This window comes from Protobothrops mucrosquamatus, unplaced genomic scaffold (assembly GCF_001527695.2).
Source record: "Protobothrops mucrosquamatus isolate PMUCROS unplaced genomic scaffold, P.Mucros_1.0 scaffold1754, whole genome shotgun sequence".
Classification (NCBI taxonomy): Eukaryota; Metazoa; Chordata; class Lepidosauria; order Squamata; family Viperidae; genus Protobothrops; species Protobothrops mucrosquamatus.
The window spans coordinates 1-21,212 of record NW_015387894.1 but is presented as its reverse complement, the minus strand read 5'-3'; the positions used below and the strand labels follow the sequence as shown (position 1 = coordinate 21,212).

At 37.1% G+C, this 21,212-nt stretch overlaps 1 protein-coding gene across 1 annotated transcript; it reads left to right on the top strand.

Moving 5' to 3' along the window:
* Positions 1–481: 481 nt before the first annotated feature.
* LOC107293855 (WASH complex subunit 2-like) lies at positions 482–20,912 on the top strand (the record flags this gene model as incomplete). Its single annotated transcript, XM_015823044.1, has 14 exons — positions 482–661; positions 2,234–2,398; positions 4,117–4,182; positions 6,315–6,485; positions 7,437–7,530; positions 8,219–8,274; positions 8,577–8,621; positions 10,551–10,640; positions 13,444–13,525; positions 14,678–14,734; positions 15,403–15,506; positions 17,728–17,800; positions 18,623–18,679; positions 20,757–20,912. Coding segments are annotated over exons 1-14 (1,396 nt in total), but the record flags the coding sequence as incomplete, so codon positions are not given.
* Positions 20,913–21,212: the final 300 nt, after the last annotated feature.

Sequence of the window (21,212 nt, the reverse complement as noted above, 5' to 3'; positions counted from 1 at the left end):
ATGGTATAGGGTTTCCTGCCTGAGCAGGGGGTTGGACTAGATGACCTTCAAGGTCCCTTCCAACTTTACTACTACTACTACTACTACTACTACTACTACTACTACTATTATTATTATTATTATTATTATTATTATTATTATTATTATTATTATTATTATTATTATTATTATTATTATTATTATTATTATTATTATTATTATTATTACCCGCCGCCGGCCAACCTCCAACTGGGGCTTGGTGGCCTTCCGGGTTCTTCGCTTCGTCCGTTGCCCTTCCGCCAGTCCTGAAGTTTTCACGCACAGCTCCGGCGGACTGGCGGAAGCCTCTAGAACGCCGCCTCCGATTCCAGCCGAAAGCTCTTACGGGGAGGGGGGAGGGAAACCGCTTTAGGGAGCTTCCGAGAGCGCAGATCACGTGAGTGGCGTCAGCTGACGGACGCCATTGCCGCGGCTTTTGAGAGGGCGCTTGGTCAGTGCCGAGATGTCTTCTGCCGCCTCGTCCTCCTCCGCCTCCGATGACACGGAGGCTTCCTCCGGAGCCGGAGCCGGAGCGACCAAGGCGGCGGCGGCAGCGGCGGCGCTGCTGCTTTGGGAGCGCGCCTGGTCCCTCGAAGAGATTCGCTCCAGGAGCCAGTCGTGGTCCCTGGCGGCCGACGCGGGGGTGAGGACAGGCGGCGGCGGGTGGGGGGAGCCCCGTGAACCTATGCAGAGGTCTGCTTTCAGGGCCGTGGAAGGAGCCGGTTCTTCCCTTCGGGAGCCATCAGTTGGGCTGCCAGTCGCTCCCTATGATGGTTGTCAATGGCAACTTAACCATGAAACGCAACTCCTCCTCCTCCCACCAGTTTGTAAGACGCGGCTTGACAGATACATTTAGCTCTTTAGCCCAGTGTTTCTCAACCTTGACAATTTTAAGGCATGTGGACTTCAACTCCCAGAATTCCACAGCCAGCAATGCTGGCTGTGGAATTCTGGGAGTTGAAGTCCACATGCCTTAAAATTGTCAAGGTTGAGAAACAGCGCGTTTAGCCCAGGGGTAGGCAACCTTGGCTCTTTTATGACTCGTGGACTTCAACTCCCAGAATTCCTGAGCCAGCATGGCTCAGCATGGAAACCTCTCCCTGTCCCCTCAACATGGCTGGCTCAGGAATTCTGGGAGTTGAAGTCCACGAGTCATAAAAGAGCCAAGGTTGCCTACCCCTGGTTTAGCCTGTGCTCAGTCTTAATCAGTGGAGGGGTTTTTTTCCCATACGGAGGCGAAGGACAACATCAGATGTGTGTTTGAATTAATAATAATAATAATAATAATAATAATAATAATAATAATAATAATAATAATAATAATAATAATAATAATAATAATAATTAAGAATAAGAATAATAATCAGAATAGAACTGGAAGGGACCTTGGAGGTCTTCTAGTCCAGCCCCCTGCTCAAGCAGGAGACCCTATATCATTTCAGACAGGTGGCTGTCCTGTCTTTTAATTATTAACCATTTGTGGAATTCTGCAGTTGAAAAGGGTCACATAGAATTGATTTTTTTTTAAAAAAAATACTCTGTTTCTCTTCAAGTATTGTGTCAACCGAAAATGAATAGGGAAAATGGCTACAGAGTATTGTGCTTAATTGTGAAAGTATAATCATACCTCCAAAAAGAAGAGTTTTGGTGATAAAGAGTTGTCTTTCACTTATGCAAAGGAAAAAAAACAACCTGAAATGGTTTGTTGGAAATTTGTGATCGTAGATATAATTATGAAAACGTACATCTATTATTCATAATACACAGTTGGTAACTAGAACTGTATAATTTTACAGTAATATTCTGCAGTACCTCTTTTCCGTTTGAAAACACCCATAGCCTTTCCCACCTTTGGTAATAAATTAATCAAAGAAACACAATATGTATTTTTCTGAAAAAGTATTTTGTTTGCACTTAACATCTGTTGCAAGTTTTATACTAACTCACCAGGGTTTTCTCTTAAAACAGCAGGAATTTTACAGAGAGTCCCCGTTATTAGTCATTGATTCATCTCTTCATTTTATGTTATAACTTTCTGGAAATGCTTCCAAAGGTTTCTTAAAAAAAATAGGTTTGATGCTCCATATCTTTTCAAACTTAACATGGCAGTGCTTTTACAACCCCGCCCGCCCTCCATCTCTCTCTCTCTCCCTCCCTCCCTCCCTCCATCCATCCACAGTGTGATTTAAATTCTATACAAACATATTTTTGGCAGCTTTTGCAGTTTCTGCAAGAATTCTCCCAGCAAACAATCTCCAGGACCCATGAAATAAAGAAGCAGATGGACAGACTGATTCACGAAACTAAAAGTATAGATTGCCGCCTACATAATGTCTTCAATGGTTTCCTCATGCTTTCAAATATGCAGTTCATTGAAAACGTATGTTGCTTTTATATATATATATTATGTTATAAATAGAGAAAGATTAATGTCAGATTTCAGCTCTGATAAAAGGTGATCTGAAAGAAGTTGCAGTTTAACATGTTATTTGTTTATTTAAAATAGTTATTTATCATACAATGCATCTTTCAGTATTGCAAAACTTTTTATACAATTTAAAATACCTGCATATCAAAATAATAGAAAACTTGACGTTTTAAACAAACGAGTTTATGATTAGTGGAGCATTATTATTGTGAGAAGTCAAATACCAGAGTGGATGTTTTCAGTCAGCACATTGGAACTCTATCCATCTGCCTTTTAAGGTCATTCCCACAGACCATTACTCTAGGGCATGACTGCCCATCTGAATGGCCCCTTGTTCTAAGAAAGGGTGTAACTATCACGCTAGATGAACTTATGGAAAGGACTTCCTGACCAATTCTAACACCTGCACACTGACCATGAAAGTAGTGCAACCCGTCCCATACATACGTATGCATTCCAATCAAATGAGCATGTTCTAGTAATTGGGTGTGAACTTAAGCACAGTGGTGCAAAAACACACACCATCAATATTACCTCTAGCACTCCACTTGTTTTTCTGTTGAAAATGATACCTTAACCCATGTTAAATTCAATTTCCTGACAGAAATCTTTATTTTTAAAAAAATACAAACTTATCTTCTCGACTTCCAAGTAGTAACATGTTGAATGACAAAAGTATTTATTTATTAGGTTTATTTCCCACCTTTATTTTGCACAACTCAAGACAGTATCCATAATGCTCCTCCTATTTTCCCCATCACAACAACCTGTGGAAGAAGTTGGGCTGAGAGACAGGGTGATTGGTCCAAAATAATCTGTCAGCTTCCCTACCTGAGAGAAGACTAGAACTCAGTCACTCGGTTTCTAGTCTAGCACCTTAACTACTAACTAAACTGGCTCTGTTTAAAAAAAATAAATAGCTGATTTTCTTTCTGTGCTGAATGGTCTCCTGCTGGCCAGAGTATCACCTCCGTGCTTCATGTATTTATCCACAAATGCAAAGAGCCTCAGAGTCAGGGCACCTTGTTTGACCCTACTGGTTAGGGATTACAGCCCAGCAAAATTGTTGACTATGCATAAATACATGGCCATGGCAGCGAGATTGAGGGATTTTGAGGAGTCACAGTAGAAATGACAGATGAATCCCACTCAAACTCAGATGTACATAAACTAACAAGGAGTTTGTCAACATGAACTTCACTTAGTTGGTTGCTCAGGATCTCATAGTAAGAGCCAGGAATATTACATACATCTCATCCAATGCGTGTCATAAGCTAGGGATTGATAAAAGTTTGACTTGCTCCACTATCCATTACTGGTTTCGAGTATGATCAAGGTGATTTGGTGTTTTAGGAAAAGTGTTTACCTCATATCATTAGTTGTATCTGGTTGGTGAACAGGCTATAACCAGTAATTTGGAGAGTGAAATAAAGGAGTAATCTTTGGTCACCTTCCAGTGGCAGGTTGGATCTCCCAAAAGTCTGGCCAGACCTGGGCTAGATTTCCTCAAAATTGAAGGATGTCACTTTCCTCCTATTTCTCTGGCAAATGAATAATATGTGTAATAGATATTAAATATTAATTAACATTATTTATTTATAAACACTTGAAGATGAAGTTATGAATTTGTATCCAAATATTTGTTTAAATTATTTTGTTTATATTTATAGAGAGTTTATGATGATGAAATGGATGAACTCATATCCAAAACTGAAGGAGGAGACAAATTAGAACAGGCAAGTTTAATATATAGAAAAAATGTCCCGTTGGGTAAAATCCAATCTGTATACAATGCTGTAAGGGAACGATGGAAAGGATACAAACAAGCAGAAGCACGCACTTCAATCAGAATGTTGCCATTCGTCATTATGAATGTAACCAATATTTATATATAATATAAATATAAATAGTATAAATATAAATTATATTTTATAAAATAAATATAAAAATATAATATAAAAACCAGTTGGCCTAGGTCTAAATTGGGGAGTTCCACGCTGGAGGTGGCTGCTGGGTTGATGGCAAATGCCCCCCCCCCCCGGTTCTTTAGACCTGTCCATCTTTCTTTTTTGATAATCATATAGTTATATTTCTTGTGTTCTCTTTCATTGTTTATTTTATTGTTCTGTATCTTACTTCTCTTCACACTCTTTTCATTTCTTCCTTTTTATTGTTGCAAGCTGCCTAGAGTAGCCCCATAGTGAGATGGGCGGCAAATAAATTTAACAAATAATATCAAATGTCCACATCTGCCTATCTCATGTCCTTGGGAAGGAGTTGATAGGTGGACAAAATTGGCAAATCCAATCTGGCTGACTGCGACGCACCATTATTTGCCAGACAGGTTCAGTCATATAGACATCCCCAAGGGAGTGGAGTATGCGCTGAGTCATGCACAAAGTGAGATTACCAGAAATCTTCTCTTCTGGAGATTGAAAAATGGTTGTTTTAATCTATGGGCAAAACTCCAAAAAAGTCACTGGACCAAGGCTGGAAAAAAGTGACTTCACTCCCCACAACCTCTGCTTTGTTTGAAGAGTTTCTGTTTTTACAAAAATAGGTAATGCATTTAATTGCACTAGGATCCACATTAGTTTCTGTGTTGTGCTGAAGTCTACATTTTCTCTCCACAAGTTAAGGAATTGTTTATAACTCCAACATTTTACACATTGTGATGTGCTCAAAGATGCACCCTTTTACCCTTTGGAATATTCTTGCTCTTTAATATTTTGTACTTTTACCTTGTGATTTATAATATTCTGGGCAGAGCGTATACACTGCAATTTTGTGGTCTACTCAGATCATTGAGTAGAATTTTTTCAGGATTTTTTTTTGTTTATTTAAGTTACCAATAATTTGAACAATTTTTGCAGGTTGTTTTCTCCTACATTGAATGTTTGTGTTTTTAATTTAAAATTAAAAAGAGATTTTATATTTTCTTTTAATATTTTTTGTTTATTAGATTGGTTTGTCTACCAAGGAAAGGAAAAAGGAGTGAATTCTCTAATTGTGTTTCTTTATGCTATATAGCCAGAACATGGCATTTTCTTGTTTTGTATTTTGACTGTTTAATAATCAGAAAAATAGGATGGGTTGTGTGAGTCCTATCTCTTCCTATTCCTTTACTGGGAATAGGAAGTAGAAGACTGGTGAGGTGCTCCCTGGAAAGTATGTGATGGTACAAGAGTTACTAAACTGCTGTCTTAAAATAGGAGGCCTTATCAAGATATGAAAATCCAGAGAGCTTCTAGGAGGGGGAAGAGCCTATAGGCTCAATCTTTTCACATCTTTGTAGAGGTAGCATTAATTAAATACTAGTTAACTGGATAATTCTTTTTAACAGAAAGGCTACAAAACTTACTTTTATTTCCAGCTTCTGAATTTAACGGGGTAGCTAGTTAAGTGTTAGGGGACTAAACTATTTGCCTTTGGGGAATAGTAAACTTTAGGTGGTGGATCGAAGACTGGGACACTGCAACTGTCATAAATACATGCCGGTTGCCAGCGATTGAATTTTGATCATGTGACCATGGGGATGCTGCAGTGGTCATGTGAATAACAGTCATAACAGTCACTTATTTTGGTGCCCTTGTAACTTTGAATAGTCACTAAATGAATGGTTATAAATCGAGGACTATATTCTACCCTCATTTCCTTATCTTTTCTAACAAGTTAGTTAGGAATTTGATTCTGTGTCTTAATTTGTAACATTTATGTTAAGATTTATTGAGTTTTGTGAAGTTAATCACCTCACCTCCATATTTTGTAAATAAGTTTTACTGCAAGTAATTTCACAGTGATGACCAAAAACTATAACTTCCTCCACTGTATGTGAAAAATATGGGATCTGAATATTTTGATTTTGTAGGAGAAAACCCGTGAACAGAAAGAAGCTGATTTGATTCCCAAGATTCAGGAAGCCATCAATTTTGGGCTGCAGGTATTAGACAGTGCCTTTGAACAACTGGACATCAAAGCAGGGAACTCAGACTCTGAAGAAGAAACCAATGAAAGGCTGGAACTAATACTGGAGCCTAAGGTAATGGAACTTGGTATTTCTGGTCACTTCAGTTTCACTGGCTTGACTTACTCAGTAGTAAAAGCTATTTAATGACCTCGGGCTAATCATGATCTCTTGATACATTGAAGCAAAATGAGGAGACTCCTGCTTAAACTGGCTTGTATCAGTTGGTCAGTAATGTTTATATACTCTTGGATCTTATTTAAAAAAAAGAATGGGATTGCACTCCATCTTCATTCTGCGACAATTTAATTTCATTTATGTATTCACATTTTTGAACCATCCATCGCCCTCAGAGAGGGATTCTAAATCTGTCATATATTTAAATCAAGTTACCTTATTCAATCAGTGCAGATCAATTTGTTAATGTATTACTCAGGCAGGCACAATCATTAATAAAACTGTATGCTCATATGGTACTTTGCTGTATGTCCTTGGCCCGCTTTCCTTTGTTTGTTTTCCAATAATTGTATTGGTAGACTACTCCCTCCCATTTTTATAAATTAATGAAAACTACCTCTCAGGGTTGTTCGGAAAATCATGTTTTCTTTGCTTGTAAGAGCTAAATTATAGGTAGTCCTCAACTTATTACCATTTACTTAACAATGGCCTCCCAAAAACTGTTGTGACCTAAATTCAAACTATTGTCCTGCCTCCACAGTCACATGATCACAATTTGGGATATTTTTTGGCAGTGTTAAACTCCTCCCTTGTAGCAGACATAGCATCCCTTTTTGTTTGTAGTCTGTACAGTTCCCCAAAAGAACAACCTATAGGCTCCCTTCCGTCCGATTCCTAACACTATTAAATGAACTATTTATAAAAGTAGATGGGGGGGGGTTATGTTTCAAACTATTTTTCTCCAATTTTATTGTCCTGTGATTAGCCATCAAAGAGTACAGTTGTGCAGATTGTTATAGTTTGAAGTTTAATCTTTAAAAAGTGTTTTAAATTTAATTTGTTTTACAGGATCTTTATGTTGATCGACCTTTGCCATACTTAATTGGCTCCCAGCTGTTTATGGAACAAGATGATGTTGGGCTTGGTGATCCTTCCACTGAAGGTAGGTGAAAGAATTAGTAATAATTAGTAATAAGTCCAGCATGCCTGGCTAAGGAATTCTGGGAGTTGAAGTCCGCAAGTCATAAAAGGGCCAAGTTGGAAGACCCCTGATATAGAATGTTGGGGGGTTATAATTTCCAGAAATAAAAGTAAACATATCTGATAATAAAGGCAAGACACAAGTAAATAAAAATAAATAAATAAATTCCTCAAATAGAGAAAGGCATTTGGGCTATAGGTAGTCTCTGACTTGCAACCATTCATTTAGTAACTGTTCGAAGTTACAGTGACGTTGAAAAAAAGTGAGTTACGACTGTTTTTCACACTTCATGACCGTTGCAACATCCCCATAGTCACATGATCAAAAATTGGACGCTTTGCAACTGGCATGTATTTATGACAGTTGCAGTGTCCTGGGGTTTTGCAGTCACCTTTTGTGACCTTCTGACCAGCAAGTCGATGGAGAAGCCAGATTCACTTAAGAACCGTATTACTAGCATAACAACTGACAATGATTCACTTAACAATTATGGCAAGAGAGACTGTAAAATGGGGCAAAACTCAACTGTCTCGCTGAGCAACAGAAATGTTGGTTTCAGTTGTGGCTATAAAGTTGAGGACTATCTGTATCACCAGTTAAAGAAACAACACACAAATCTTGTCTTTTCTCTTCATCTTTGGAACAAAAGGTTCAGTGGATGGTGACCATGGAAGCCTAATAGACAGTGAAGGAAAAGAAGAAGAGGTGAGTAGATTTATGATCTCTGTAATGAATTTTAGAACAGCTTCTAAATATAAGCTTCTAGGGTTCTGGGAAGTTTAGATATTTATCAGTTTACTCTATTGGTGAGAATATTTTTAATTAAATTAAATATAAAATAAGCACTTATCCCTAGCATATATGAAAACAATTCAGATAGTGTTTCAGAAGAATTGCCATCTAAAGAGCTGTTGCATAGAAGTCCAAGACAGTGTTGACAGCATGCCGTCAAGCTGAGTGCCACTTTTCTTAAATGTGTGTGTGTGTGTGTGTTTTTAACTTTTCAGGAACTGGAAGAATTTGGGACTATAAGTGATGAAGATCAGAAACAGGTAAGAAATGCATTTTGTCAGGTTTCGGTTCTCTCCAAATTACTATTAGGTTGACAAAATATGTAGCATGAGAAAATATATTGATAAGATGCTGGTGACAAAAATAATGTTTCCTCCCTTATTTAAGTGTAAGAATCTATCTTAAGTGGTCCTGTACCCCGTACTGGATAGAGGAGATAAGTGTAAGGTGCATTTCTTTTTCCCCACCTCAATCTGTCTCCAGACTGTTTTATTTCTAGGCAGCCAGATTGAAAATTATGGTCTGCTGAGGTCATTTCAACAGTTGTTTTTAATCAGTTACTGTTGTCTCTCCATTCTTTCTCTGAAGCCATATTCAAAATGTCTAAGTCTGCTTTGCTGTGTAATGTGCTTCTTAAATTTGGCTGAATGCCCAATGGACATTTAGTTGAACCAGGACTAAAAAGCTGAGAATTTCTGGATTGTATATAGATAAAAGTTGTGCTGTGGTGACAAGAGTTTTTTTTATTTGTAACTTTATAAGGAGGTGAAAAGTTATTACAGGTTGTCTTCAAGGTATGACAGGTCACGTCAAAGTTACGACAGACGCCCCCAAATTACAACCCTGTTTCAAAGTTACAGTGGCTGCAGCACACACTCCTCCCCTCCCATTCTGCCCTGGCGAGGCCTACTCCCTATGCCTCCTGGAAATAGCAGCCATTTTCAGCCCTCTGACAATTGCTTGCAGAAATGGCAGCTACTTTCAGAACTTTCTGCCCTGATCAGCTGGCCATTGGGGAATTACAAACCCTCTCCTGGCTCTTGTTAGGCTTTGAGGAGGCGGAAGCTTCAGGACAAGCTACTCAAAACTTTGCCCTTGCTTTAACCTCCTCCTCTCCCCAGAAAGTCACATTTCTTCAGTTAACAAAAAAAGCTGGAAGGGATAGACTTGTTGATCTTTCTCACCCACCAGCCCCCATTTGGTGCTAAAACTAAACTCTCCGCCTCTGCCCTCCAATCTCTTTTAAAAGCCTCATTTGCTAAGTTACTGCATACCTAGAAAGAGGGTGACAAAATCTGTAAGTGACTTGCTTTGACTCCAGACTGGAGAGTGAGAGAAAAGGAAGCAAGCAAGCAAAGCAAATCTTTCTGTAGCTTTTTGCCTCGAGGATCTGAAGAAAAAGCTCAAAAGTATAAGTAGCCAAGGCACAAACGTGCAGCAAACGACCATGGCAGAAGCTGGGTCTTAAAAGGAGTCATATAGGCAGAAAAGAGCTTTCCAAAGGTTTCCAAGCTCTTTGCTGCCTACCCAAATCCCTTTAGGATCCAGCTTTGCTGTACATTTTTGCTTTAGCTTGGGGCTTTTCCTTCCGGTACTGAACACTACAGAAAGATTTTCTTTGCTTGCTTAATTTCCTTCGTACCATAAGTACCTATGAGGTCCAATAGCCACACCAGCTCCTTCTGTAATTGATGGTCTGCCATTTGGAAATTATATCCTTTCTGTTATGATAGGCAGTTTGTTTGATAATCTAATTTGAAGTTTGGAAATGCATGTCCTCCTCTTTTAGCATCATTTTTCAAGATGGAATGCTTGTTATCTCAATACTTTTTGCCGTTATTTTTTTGCCTCTATGCAACCTTCCAGCAGTTTATCCATTTTTTATCTGTTCTTTGCAACTACCTGATTTTGATATTATCATTTGCATTTTGACTAGAGATAGAAAATAGAATCAATGTAGCTTAGTGATGAAATAAGAATTTTATTCTAAGCATGATTGCCGATGGTGTTTTGAAGAGACTTTCAGGATAATAAGCAGAAGCATTCAATAAGAAGGCAAAGCAATATGTTCTGGATATTCTTTCGCAAACAAAGGAAGACATTAAGTCAAAAGCTGGCTAGATCTGTTTCACTGTAGGAAATTTTTTTCTCAATTGCAGGGAAACATACATTATTTATTTTTTTTCCAGAGAACAGTACTAATGAGTGATGAAGATGAAGATCTCTTTGGTGACTATGAAAAAGAGGAAGAGGGTGACCTAGAAGAAAATACAACATTGGTAAGAAATTGCTGCTCAACAGCATCACCAGTTTTATGAGAAAGTATTAATAAACCATATCAGTAAAATACTTAAAGCATGGATTATAGCACTGAAAAATACAAAAACATTCCTGTGATGAGTGAAATGGTTGTTTATAAAATACTTGCTCCAGTAGTATTATATTGTACCAACTTTGGTAATACCCCAGATATTTTAGGATTTCCTCCTTTTGCCAATTCTACACCTACTGTTCTTTCTTTCTCCTATGACCATTATGTTGTATAATCTTCTTAGCAAAGCAAAATACAAAAAATACATTACTTATTTGAGGGTCAGCATGAGTACAGGGATACGCAAAGAGCTAGTTCATTACATTTTTCCGTATTTGTGCTGTTGGTATCAAAACTGTCCTGGGCAGAGCAGAAAAACAAAACATAATACACAAATCAATTAAAAGAACAAAGTCTGGTCCTCTGTGAAAATGCCTTACCAATATGATTCATATGCTTATGCTAGGGTCCATTAACATTTCCAGTGCTTGGGAAAAGTCAAGTCTTCATGGCCTTCCAGAAGGCCAGCAAGATTAGGGCTACCTGAATTTCAGAGGAGGCTATCCATAATGCAGGTACAATGACAAAGAAGGTGCTCTACTTAGGATACCAGGTAGCATGACTTCACTGAACCTGAAGAATTGCTGGATCTCTTCAGACAAACAGAAACTACTGGGTATTGCAAGCAATTAGGGCCGATGCCATATAGCGTTTTAAAGATGACAACCAGAAATTGAATTGTACCCAGAAGTTTACTAGAAGCCAGTAAGTTCACAAAGCAATGTTACATGTACTGAGTACGCTCAATACTGCATGTATCTACCATATTCTAGACCAACTGAACTTCCACATTTTCAAAGGTAGAACCACAGAATGCAAGCAGGAGATGACCGCAAGTAGTGTCTCTCTTTAGGAAGGGAACTAGAGGGTCAGTTATACTGGACTTAATTCTTATTAACAAAGTTGAAATGATAGAGGAGGTTGAAATTGCAGGAACTTTGGGGGAAGTGATCATATCATATTGGAATTCAATATAATGCAGAAACAAGCAATAAAACAAAATCAAACTAGTGTCTTAGAGTTTAAAACAGCTGATTTCAACAAACTTAGAGAGAGCTTGGGAAGGATTCCATGGATGAAAATCTTAAAGGAGAAAACAACTGAAGAAGCTTGGGAAGCTCTGAAAAATGTGATTATAAAAGCCCATTCCACCACAGTGCCACTGGAAAAGAAAAACAAGAAATCCAAGAAGAAACCAGCATGCATAAAGAACTCTCATAAATTGAAAAACAAAAAGGATAAGTATAAAAAATGGAAAGACAGACACATATAGTAACTAAAGCAGAATACCTGCATATAGCCCGAATCTGCAAATATGAAGTTAGGAAAGGTTCAGAGTCAATAAAGACTTGAAACAAATGTCAAAAATAATTTAAAAAATATCTTCCAGCATGCAAAAAACAAGAAAAAAGTCAAGGAAACAATCGGTCCACTAAGGAGAGAAGATGACAAGGAAGTGACAGGCAGTAGGAGAAAGTAGAGCTGCTTAATTCATTCTTTGCATCTGTCTTCACTCAAAAGGAAAAAATAGCCCAGCCTACCAAAAACAACCATAAAAACAGACTAGGATTACAAATTAAAACAGGCAAGAGAATGTTAAAAGAACATCTGTCTACCCTAGACAAGTTCAAATCACCAGGACCAGAAGGATTATATCCCAGAGGTTTGAAGGATGTGGTTCTCATCTTCAAAAAAGGGGAAATGGATGGAGGAAACTACAGACCAATCAGCCTAACATCAGTACTTGAGAAGATCCTGGAAAAAATAATCAAGCAACAGATCTGCGAACACCTAGAAGCAAGCAAAGTTATAACCAAAAGCCAACTGTCAAAAACAAAGATCATGCCAAACAAATGTTATTCTTTGACAAAGTGACTAAATTAGTGGACCGGAGAAATGCTGTGGACATAGTATATTTGGAGTTCAGTAAGGCGTTTGACAAAGTAGACCACAGCCTTCTTCTTAGTAAGGTAGAAAAATGTGGGATAGACAGCATCACCACCAGATGGATTTGTAACTGGCTGACAAACCACACTCAACATATAGTCCTTAATGAAACTACATCTACATGAAGTAAGCAGTGATGTACCCCAAGGTTCTGTCCTAGGCCCAGTGTTTTTCAATATCTTCATAAATGATTTAGATGAGGGAATAGAGGGGAAACTCATCAAATTTGTAGACGACAGTCTGGCAGGAATAGCCAGCACCCCTGAAGATAGGCTGAAGATCCAGAAAGATCTCGAAAGACTGGGCCCTATCTAACAAAATGAAATTCAGTTTTGAAAAATGTAAGGTTTTAGATTTAGGCAAAAAAACCCAAATGTACAGGTATAGAATAGGTGGAACCTGGCTAAACAGCAGTGATTGCAAGAGGGATCTAGGAGTCCTAGTAGACAACCACTTAAATATGAGCCAGCAGTGTGCTTCAGCCACCAAAAAAAGCCAATGCAATCCTAGGCTGTATTAACAGAGGGATAGTCTCAAGATCACGTGAAGTGTTAGTACCGCTTTATAAAACTTTGGTAAGACCATACTTGGAATACTGCATCCTGGACTTCCATGTGCTCCTATTAGTTTGAAAGTTGTGTTTTCCCCTCTAACATTTCCTAGCCTATAATATGTCTGCCTTTATGAAGAAACTTTTTTAAAAAATAACAGCGTGTCTCATCTCCCTCCAACCCATTTCTACTTCCCTGTTTGGAACTCAAAAGAAAAGACCCACATCGTTTACTGATGAGCTTGCAGCCCGAATCAAAAGGGAAGAGCTAAGTAAAGAACAGAAAGAACAATTATGTAAGCAATTCCACGTATCTTTTTTTTTCTTTTGCTTCATAAAGTATGACAGAAAATGTTATTCTAATAATATTTTTAAAACAATCTTTTATTTCCAGTAAATTGTTATACTACAATCTAGCTTTTTTTATGTATTTTCATTAATGCTCAAAGGAAGGTATTCACTGGTATCAAGGAGAATTATTTAAATGTATCTTACACTTTATAATATATACTAGATCAAGAAATTACTTATTTGAATAAACTGTTTCTTATTATGAAAACTATTCTTTGTTCAAAGTTAAATGTAATTTTTTTGTTAAAAGTATATCCAATACATCCAAGCTCAAAAGAACTATTTTTTTTTCCTGACAGAGATTCAGCAAAGGTTATTTTATTACTTAATTGTAGATTAGTTGGACTCTGGAGGAAAAAAGAAAATGATAATCTGGCAAGACCTCTTCCAACCTGTTCTCCAGATATTTGGGACTGACCACTTAGCTGTGGTCAATAAAATTGGATTGATTTGATAATAACAAGATAAAACAAGTCAGAATGGTCAGGATATTTAGTAAAGAATGGCGATTCCTGACAAATATCTGCAAAATGGTAACAATACAAAATAGCATGTTCCATCATTTCAGTTGCTCCTCTACCACATGGACTCAATCTCTTTTCAGAAAGGATCTTTCAGTATATCTTTTCAGTAACAGCTTTTGGGAGGACATTAAATCTAGCCAGGGATAAATCCATTCCAAATTTTGGAATCATTGTGTGGCTAAGGTATTCTAGCTAATTCAAGAAGGTGTGCCGAGTAGACCATGAAAATGTTTCTAGGTAGAATTGATAAGTCTGCTTTCCAGCTGTAAGCCAGCGGCCCATTTTAAGGTCAGGCAGTGTGTGTGAGATCATAGCCCATTAGGGTAATGGCTGGCCATGAAAAGCCATAAAAATTGCAGTTTGGCATGTATTGCCTGGCACTAGGAAGACTGAAAGCTATCAATCATAATTAAAGGGGCAAAGCCAGTGGGGAAAAAAGAGAGCTTAAATCTATAGGAAAAAATGAAAAGTCAGGCAGATGACAACTTTTCTGTTCATTGCATTTTTAAATGCTTCATATGTAATGCAGTTGTGAAGAAGAAAAATGATCATAAATATTTTCTTCCTGAACAGATACGAAAAATAAGACTACAGTCCCTATTAAGGAAGATGTTAATGTTCACTCAGATGGTAAGTTGGGGAGTGGGGGGGTGGATTGTCTTTAGGAGCTGCATTTCCTATGAGAAGAGAAGACATGAGAGCAACCTTATTTAGGAGGATGAAGGATGATTTAGATATGTTCACCACCTTGAGTTATAAAAATTATAAATGTAGGATAAAAGTAAATCCTGAGTCAGCCATTTTCTAAGGTTCTGAATGTGCTTACTGTTAAATGGCATTGTGCCTTGGAAATATTGTGCATTCATTTTATTATTTACGGTATATTCAGAAAAAGTCAGATCATATGAAAAAGTTGTGTGAAGTTGCATGCCTTTTGTGATCATATATTTTAATTATTTTGTTGACTCTGATAGAAATCTCTTTTCAGTGCATTTTTAAGTGCTGCAGAAACTACTAGAAGCTGAAAAATAACAAAATATCTTGACATTCTTGCTTTCTCAATTAATTGGATAGAAAGAAATTTGAATTTTGAATCCCCCAAAATTATCCAGGAGATTGTAAACACAGCTTCTGTGGCTCCTGTGCTCTAATCTTCTGTGGAATGGGTAGTAGGTGCAGTCTATGGGAAACTTCAGTGGGGAAAGTTTGCTCCTAATCATACTATCTTACTATCTATCTGAGAACTTCGTAACTGTCTTTTTTTTAGCTCCTTTGATGAAAACATTATCTTATTCTAGATGAGGATATCTTTAAACCTCCCAAGCTGACAGATGAAGATTTCTCACCGTTTGGTTCTAAAGCTGGACTCTTCAGTGGTGGGACAGGACTCTTCGATGATGAGGTTAATATGTGGTTTGTATATTCCTTTAGGGAACTAGCTAGGGATATATGCATACAAGGCAGAAAGCTACTTTGAACCTAGGTGCATGTATCTCCATGAAGAGGCAATCCATGCCCCCCAAAAGATTATAGGATAAATTACTGTGGTAGGATGAAAACACAATCACTGCAGCCTAATTTGTCTTCTTTGATGCCTACTTGATTCAGGCACATATTTTCCCAGAATCGTATAGCTAACATGTAAGCCTGGAAAGGGACATGGCTTCTTTCAAGAGGGGTTGAGAGGACCACATTTATACCCTCTAAGGCCCATTTTTCCTACTTCATATCTAAATAGTTGTACGTCCCGAGAACTAGGCAAAAAGGCTTGATGGCACCTCTGCCATCTGTACTTCATTTGATTGTATTATAGTCTTTTTTTAAAGATTTGGTTTCCATAGGTTGGATCTTCTATCCCTCAGAACATTACAATCCTGTTCTGAACAAAGTTAAGCAGGAAAGAAATAACATGTTTCTCACTGGGTTATAACCTTGGTCATAAATCAGGTATAATTGAAGGAGTATGAATTAGGTAGAGGATGGTATGCAGAAAGAATGTTTTGTCTAGACAGTTTTACCAAATCTGATTGTTCAGCTAAAGAGAGCAGGCCTGTTATTCCTGAAGTCCCAGGGCTTAGGGCTAATGAGGTCCACAAGATCTAGGCAAGTCAGTTTGGTGTAGTGCCAAATGTGCTGGCCTAAAAGGCAGGAGACCATGAATTATGAGCTTCCTTTAGGCATAAAAGCTAAGTAGATGACCAATCCCTCTCTCTCAGCCCAACCCACCTTACAAGGCTGTTATTGTGGGAAAAATAAGAGGCAGGAGTATTAGAAATGTTTTCCATCTTGAGTTGACCAAATAAGTTTTTTTTTAAAAAAAGGCAGGAGAAAAATATCATCTAATCTGTGTACTGTAAGCAAAATCTATTTGCAGAGCAAGGCAGCAAGAAGAATCAGTCAAGTCAAGAAGTACGAAAATTATTTCCAGTAAAGTGGAAGGGAAATCTGAGAGATTCTCTTACAGTATATGTGTTCTTATAGCACTTCCCTTCTGAATATTAACCCACCCGAGAGATGTCTGGTCCACATTCTGACTATATTTAAAAGAGAACCAAATACCTGGCTCATTCTTCAGACCTTGGATTACAGTCATTGGCATTGACTATCTGTTCCGAGACAGATAGAACAGGTACACAAGTCAAAATAGGCAAGGAAATAGTAAGAGAATTCTCCCTGGACAAGTGGAAATCACCTGGGCCAAATGGTTTCCATCCCAGAATTCTGAAGGAGTGACAGATGTAATATCAGAGCCACTGAATGTAATATTTCAAAGATCCTGTATCACAGGGGAACTAGCAGAGGACTGGAAAAGACCCGATGTGGTACCAATCTACAAAAGGGAAAAAATGGATCCAGGATATTGTAGACCCATCAGCTTGACATCAATACCTGTGAAAAAATGTTTACTAGAAGTTAGCATGAGTTTGTTAAAAACTGGTCATGCCAGACAAACCTTATATCCTCCTTTGATAAAGTTACAAATTAGTGGACTAGCGAAGTGCATAGAAAGAGCTTTTCTACTGCTCAGAAACATTGTGTTTGCCAACTTTGTAGCCAGAAAGCTAGCAAGCATGATTGTTTTTGAACATCAAAAATGCTGAAAAGTTCAGATTTTCAAGGTGAGGACTAGTCATCAGTTGCTTTTTTCAGAGCCATTGTAACTTCAAATAGTTGCTAAATGAAAGATCACAAGTCAAGAAGTAACTATAATGATAAGCCACATTGTGGTATTCTTTGTGTGCAAACTAGGCTATTATGACTTGTTTAACAACCATGACTTTTTTTAAAAAAAACGTGGCTTTGTGAACACAATTTTTGTCTAGATTATACATATATTTATATTTTATAGTGTCTTAGATTCCAGAGGGATCTCACACCAAAGTTTGATGAAATTGAAAGTTAACTGCTTCTTTCACATTATAAACTACATTTCATTATGAGCTCTAAATTCTTGTTATACATGCATGCCCTAATAAGTAACCAGAAACTGAAAATTTGTTATATGTGAAATTATGTATAAAATAATTTTGAGTGGTTTTTGCAGTACTTGATGACCTATTATTCTGTTTTCTGAATATAAAACACATTATGTTATGAGGTATATTATTCTATTTTTCAACCAGAAGGATCTTTTTGCTGAATTGCCAAAAGAGGAAGATTCAAAGGAAAAAGAAACACGAATACCAATAAATGATGGTAAGAATTTTTTTATAAAACTTGAAGATTTAACAGATTAACACAAGAAAATTCTGCAGTTCATTTGGGAAAGATGATCTTTTTTAAAAGTTCCTTTGAAAGTATATTGATACAAACATGATCTGATCCTAGATGAGAATATATTTAAGCCCCCCTCCAGTTTAGTAAAAAGTACTGTAGAATGCAGCTTTACTTTTCAAGTGTAACTATAAAATGTGGTTACCCCCCCCCCCAAAGAGCCTTTCATTGATTCTCATTTATTCTCATGGGTTAGATGTAAATCTTTACCTTCAACACACTTCATTGGCACCTGTTGCATTGGTAACAGAGCTTCCATGTCTCCATGAGGGTCATCTTCCTTAGGCTCTACACCAGTGTTTCTCAACCTTGACAATTTTAAGGCATGTGGACTTCAACTCCCAGAATTCCACAGCCAGCATTGCTGGCTGTGGAATTCTGGGAGTTGAAGTCCACATGCCTTAAAATTGTCAAGGTTGAGAAACACTGCTCTACACAGTGAGATTTCACTGTTTCCTCAGCCCTTATATTCCATCTACCCACGATGATAGGAATCATATTAGACAGCACCATATCCACTTCATCAAAGTCCTCGGTAAAAGGACTCCCAGCAGACACAGTTGTAAGACACATCATCTTACAATTGTAATATTGTAAAGTGTCACATCTGTAACAATGTAAGAGGTCATCTCTGTGCCCATGAACAGTCAGAAATAAGGCAAATACATACCTAAAGGCATAGTTATAGAAAAAGAGGTTGACTTTAGGAAAGTTTCAATTTCATCCATTTTCTATGCTTTTTAGAACCTTCATTAAAAGCAGTAAAGAAAGTTCCTCCTGGAGCAGTTTCTCTCTTTCCAGGTATGGATAATAAAAAAAATGACCAATGATCTGCATTTTTTTAATCTTTAAGTTTATTTAATTGACCTTAAACTACACTAATTCGTAAATATGTCTGTAGAATGGAATCTTCCAATCATTTAGCTTCATTACAGAAGCAAGCTATCCTTGATGCTTTAGTTGATCTAAACAAGTGGCGCTTGCATTTTCTGAATATACAGTAGATTCAGCTTTACACATCATACTAAAAATAAAGTTTTCTTATTTTTAGTTTTTATGTATGAACCAAGCCAGTTGTGTTTTCAGTAAACTGTGTTTAAACAAATGATGGCTCAAATAGATAGATGATTTTGATCGGCGACCTCTACTGAACAGCTATTAGCAATAGCACTTACTGTAGACTTATACACCACACCATAATGCTTTATAGCACTCTCTGAGTGGTTTACAACATCAGCATATTCCCCCCCCACACACACACAACAATCTGGGTCTTCATTTTACCGACCTCAGAAGGATGGAACGCTGAGTCAACCTTGAGCCCGTCAGGATCAAACTCCTGGCAGAGGGCAGAGTTGGCCTGCAATACTGCATTCTAATACTGCATTGTATCTATATCTATCTATCATATTTTGGAATCACTCATTTCCCTCACAGGGATCTGGGACAGTGGGATACTGCAACCTGTCATAAGTGCGAGCTGGTTGCCAAGTTCCCAAATTTTGTTCATGTGACTGTGAGGGCACTGCAATGACCAGAAATTTGAAGATTAATCATAAATCCATTCAATGCCATTGAAATTTCAAACATCACTGAACATTCATAATTCAAGTATTACCTTGATTACCTTGAATCTGAACCTTTTTCTTCTTCTCAGCAGCTGTCCTTTTCTCTCTATTTATATTATATGGCATCTTTGTCTTGCTCTCATTTGATGCAATCATTATTGTAACTCTTTTGTGTCATTTTGTAGTATAATTCTCATGGCTCTCCTCCAAATAGTTTCTACGTCAACTTTCCTACTGTGCATTTTCTATTCTTTCTGTTTGAAGATTAATCTATATTCTAATAATTTTTATGTAGTCTATTTACTTTTTTCATATTCTGCAGTTTTGCTCCCAATAGTCATTCATATTAATTAACAGAATAAATTTTCAGTGATGTCAGAGTACAAAACATTGAGACATCTGCTTGCAAGCAAGCACATCTGATAGACATCTGATAGATAGACAATTAATCAATAGAACAACTTGCCTCCAGAAGTTGTGAATGCTCCAATACTGGAGGCTTTTAAAGAAGAGATTGGACAACCATTTGACTGAAATGGTATAGGGTTTCCTCTCTGAACAGGATGTTGGACTAGAAGACCTCCTAGGTCCCTTCCAACTCTATTATTCTGCTGTTCTGTTATAACAATAAGGCAGAAAATGGGCAGAGGGGAGGAATGAAGAAGCCAATCATCATGTACATCTTTTACATCATGGCTGATACAGTATAAAGGCTAAGCAACATGGCTATACATCCCCAATTTGAATCTTAAGATTCCTATCTTAAATTAATGGTTTAAAGGAGGTCGCTTTCAACAGTGTCTCATAAACTAGCAAAATGTTATTGCATATTAGGTAATAAGGGAACATAAAGCACACTAAAAACACTCTGCCAGGAATTGTTATTTATACTTGGAGAAGAATACCTGTTTTGGATTTAAAATAATGTTTTGTCACTCTAAATTCTTTCTGCTGGCCAACAGAGAGATTAAAATTATCTTGATTTAACAGCACTATAGATCTGAATAAACATTTTTAATTTTTGTTGTTGCTACTTTTGACAGAACTGTTTTGCTTTAGAAACCAATATTTGAAAAACCTTCCTAGAAATATTGTTAAACAATAAGATTACTTATAGTTAAAATGGTACTGTCCATTGACAAGAAGTGAAGTATCTGTGTATTTGGAAGTTGTATAGCAAATTTTATGCCTAATGATTTATAAGGCAAATTCTTTATTTGCTCCAATGATTTTGAATTTTTTTTAAGTAAAACAATTTATAGAACTTCAGCTCTAGATATCAGATGACTATTTTTAAACTCTGTTTATAGGTATAAATGATGTATTTAGTCCTTCAGTTCTACTGGAGAAAGAGAATAAAAAGTTGACAGAATCAATCACAGATAAATCTCCCAAGCAATATGAAGCTCCTGGTCTATTTGAGGAAGATAACAATTTTGAATCCAGTAAGAGTAGTAGTGTTGTAGGTAAGTTTCTAAATCTTAAACTTTTTAACTCCTTCTCCTTTATCATAATTAAAAGAGCTTAGAATCTCTTTAGGTAATGTATCTTAGTTTGTGACAGTGCTCTTGCTAGTGAAATATAAGCTATTTTTCTGTAGTCTCCTGTGACATTAATAAAACTTTATTGCATATTACATTTAATTTATATCTTTAATGATATGTGGAAGTATTCATTAAAATATAGTATACAATAAATTATTTTAATTATATGTGAGGTCCCTTAATTATTTTTATCTATATATGTATAAGTGGTTTACCAGTATT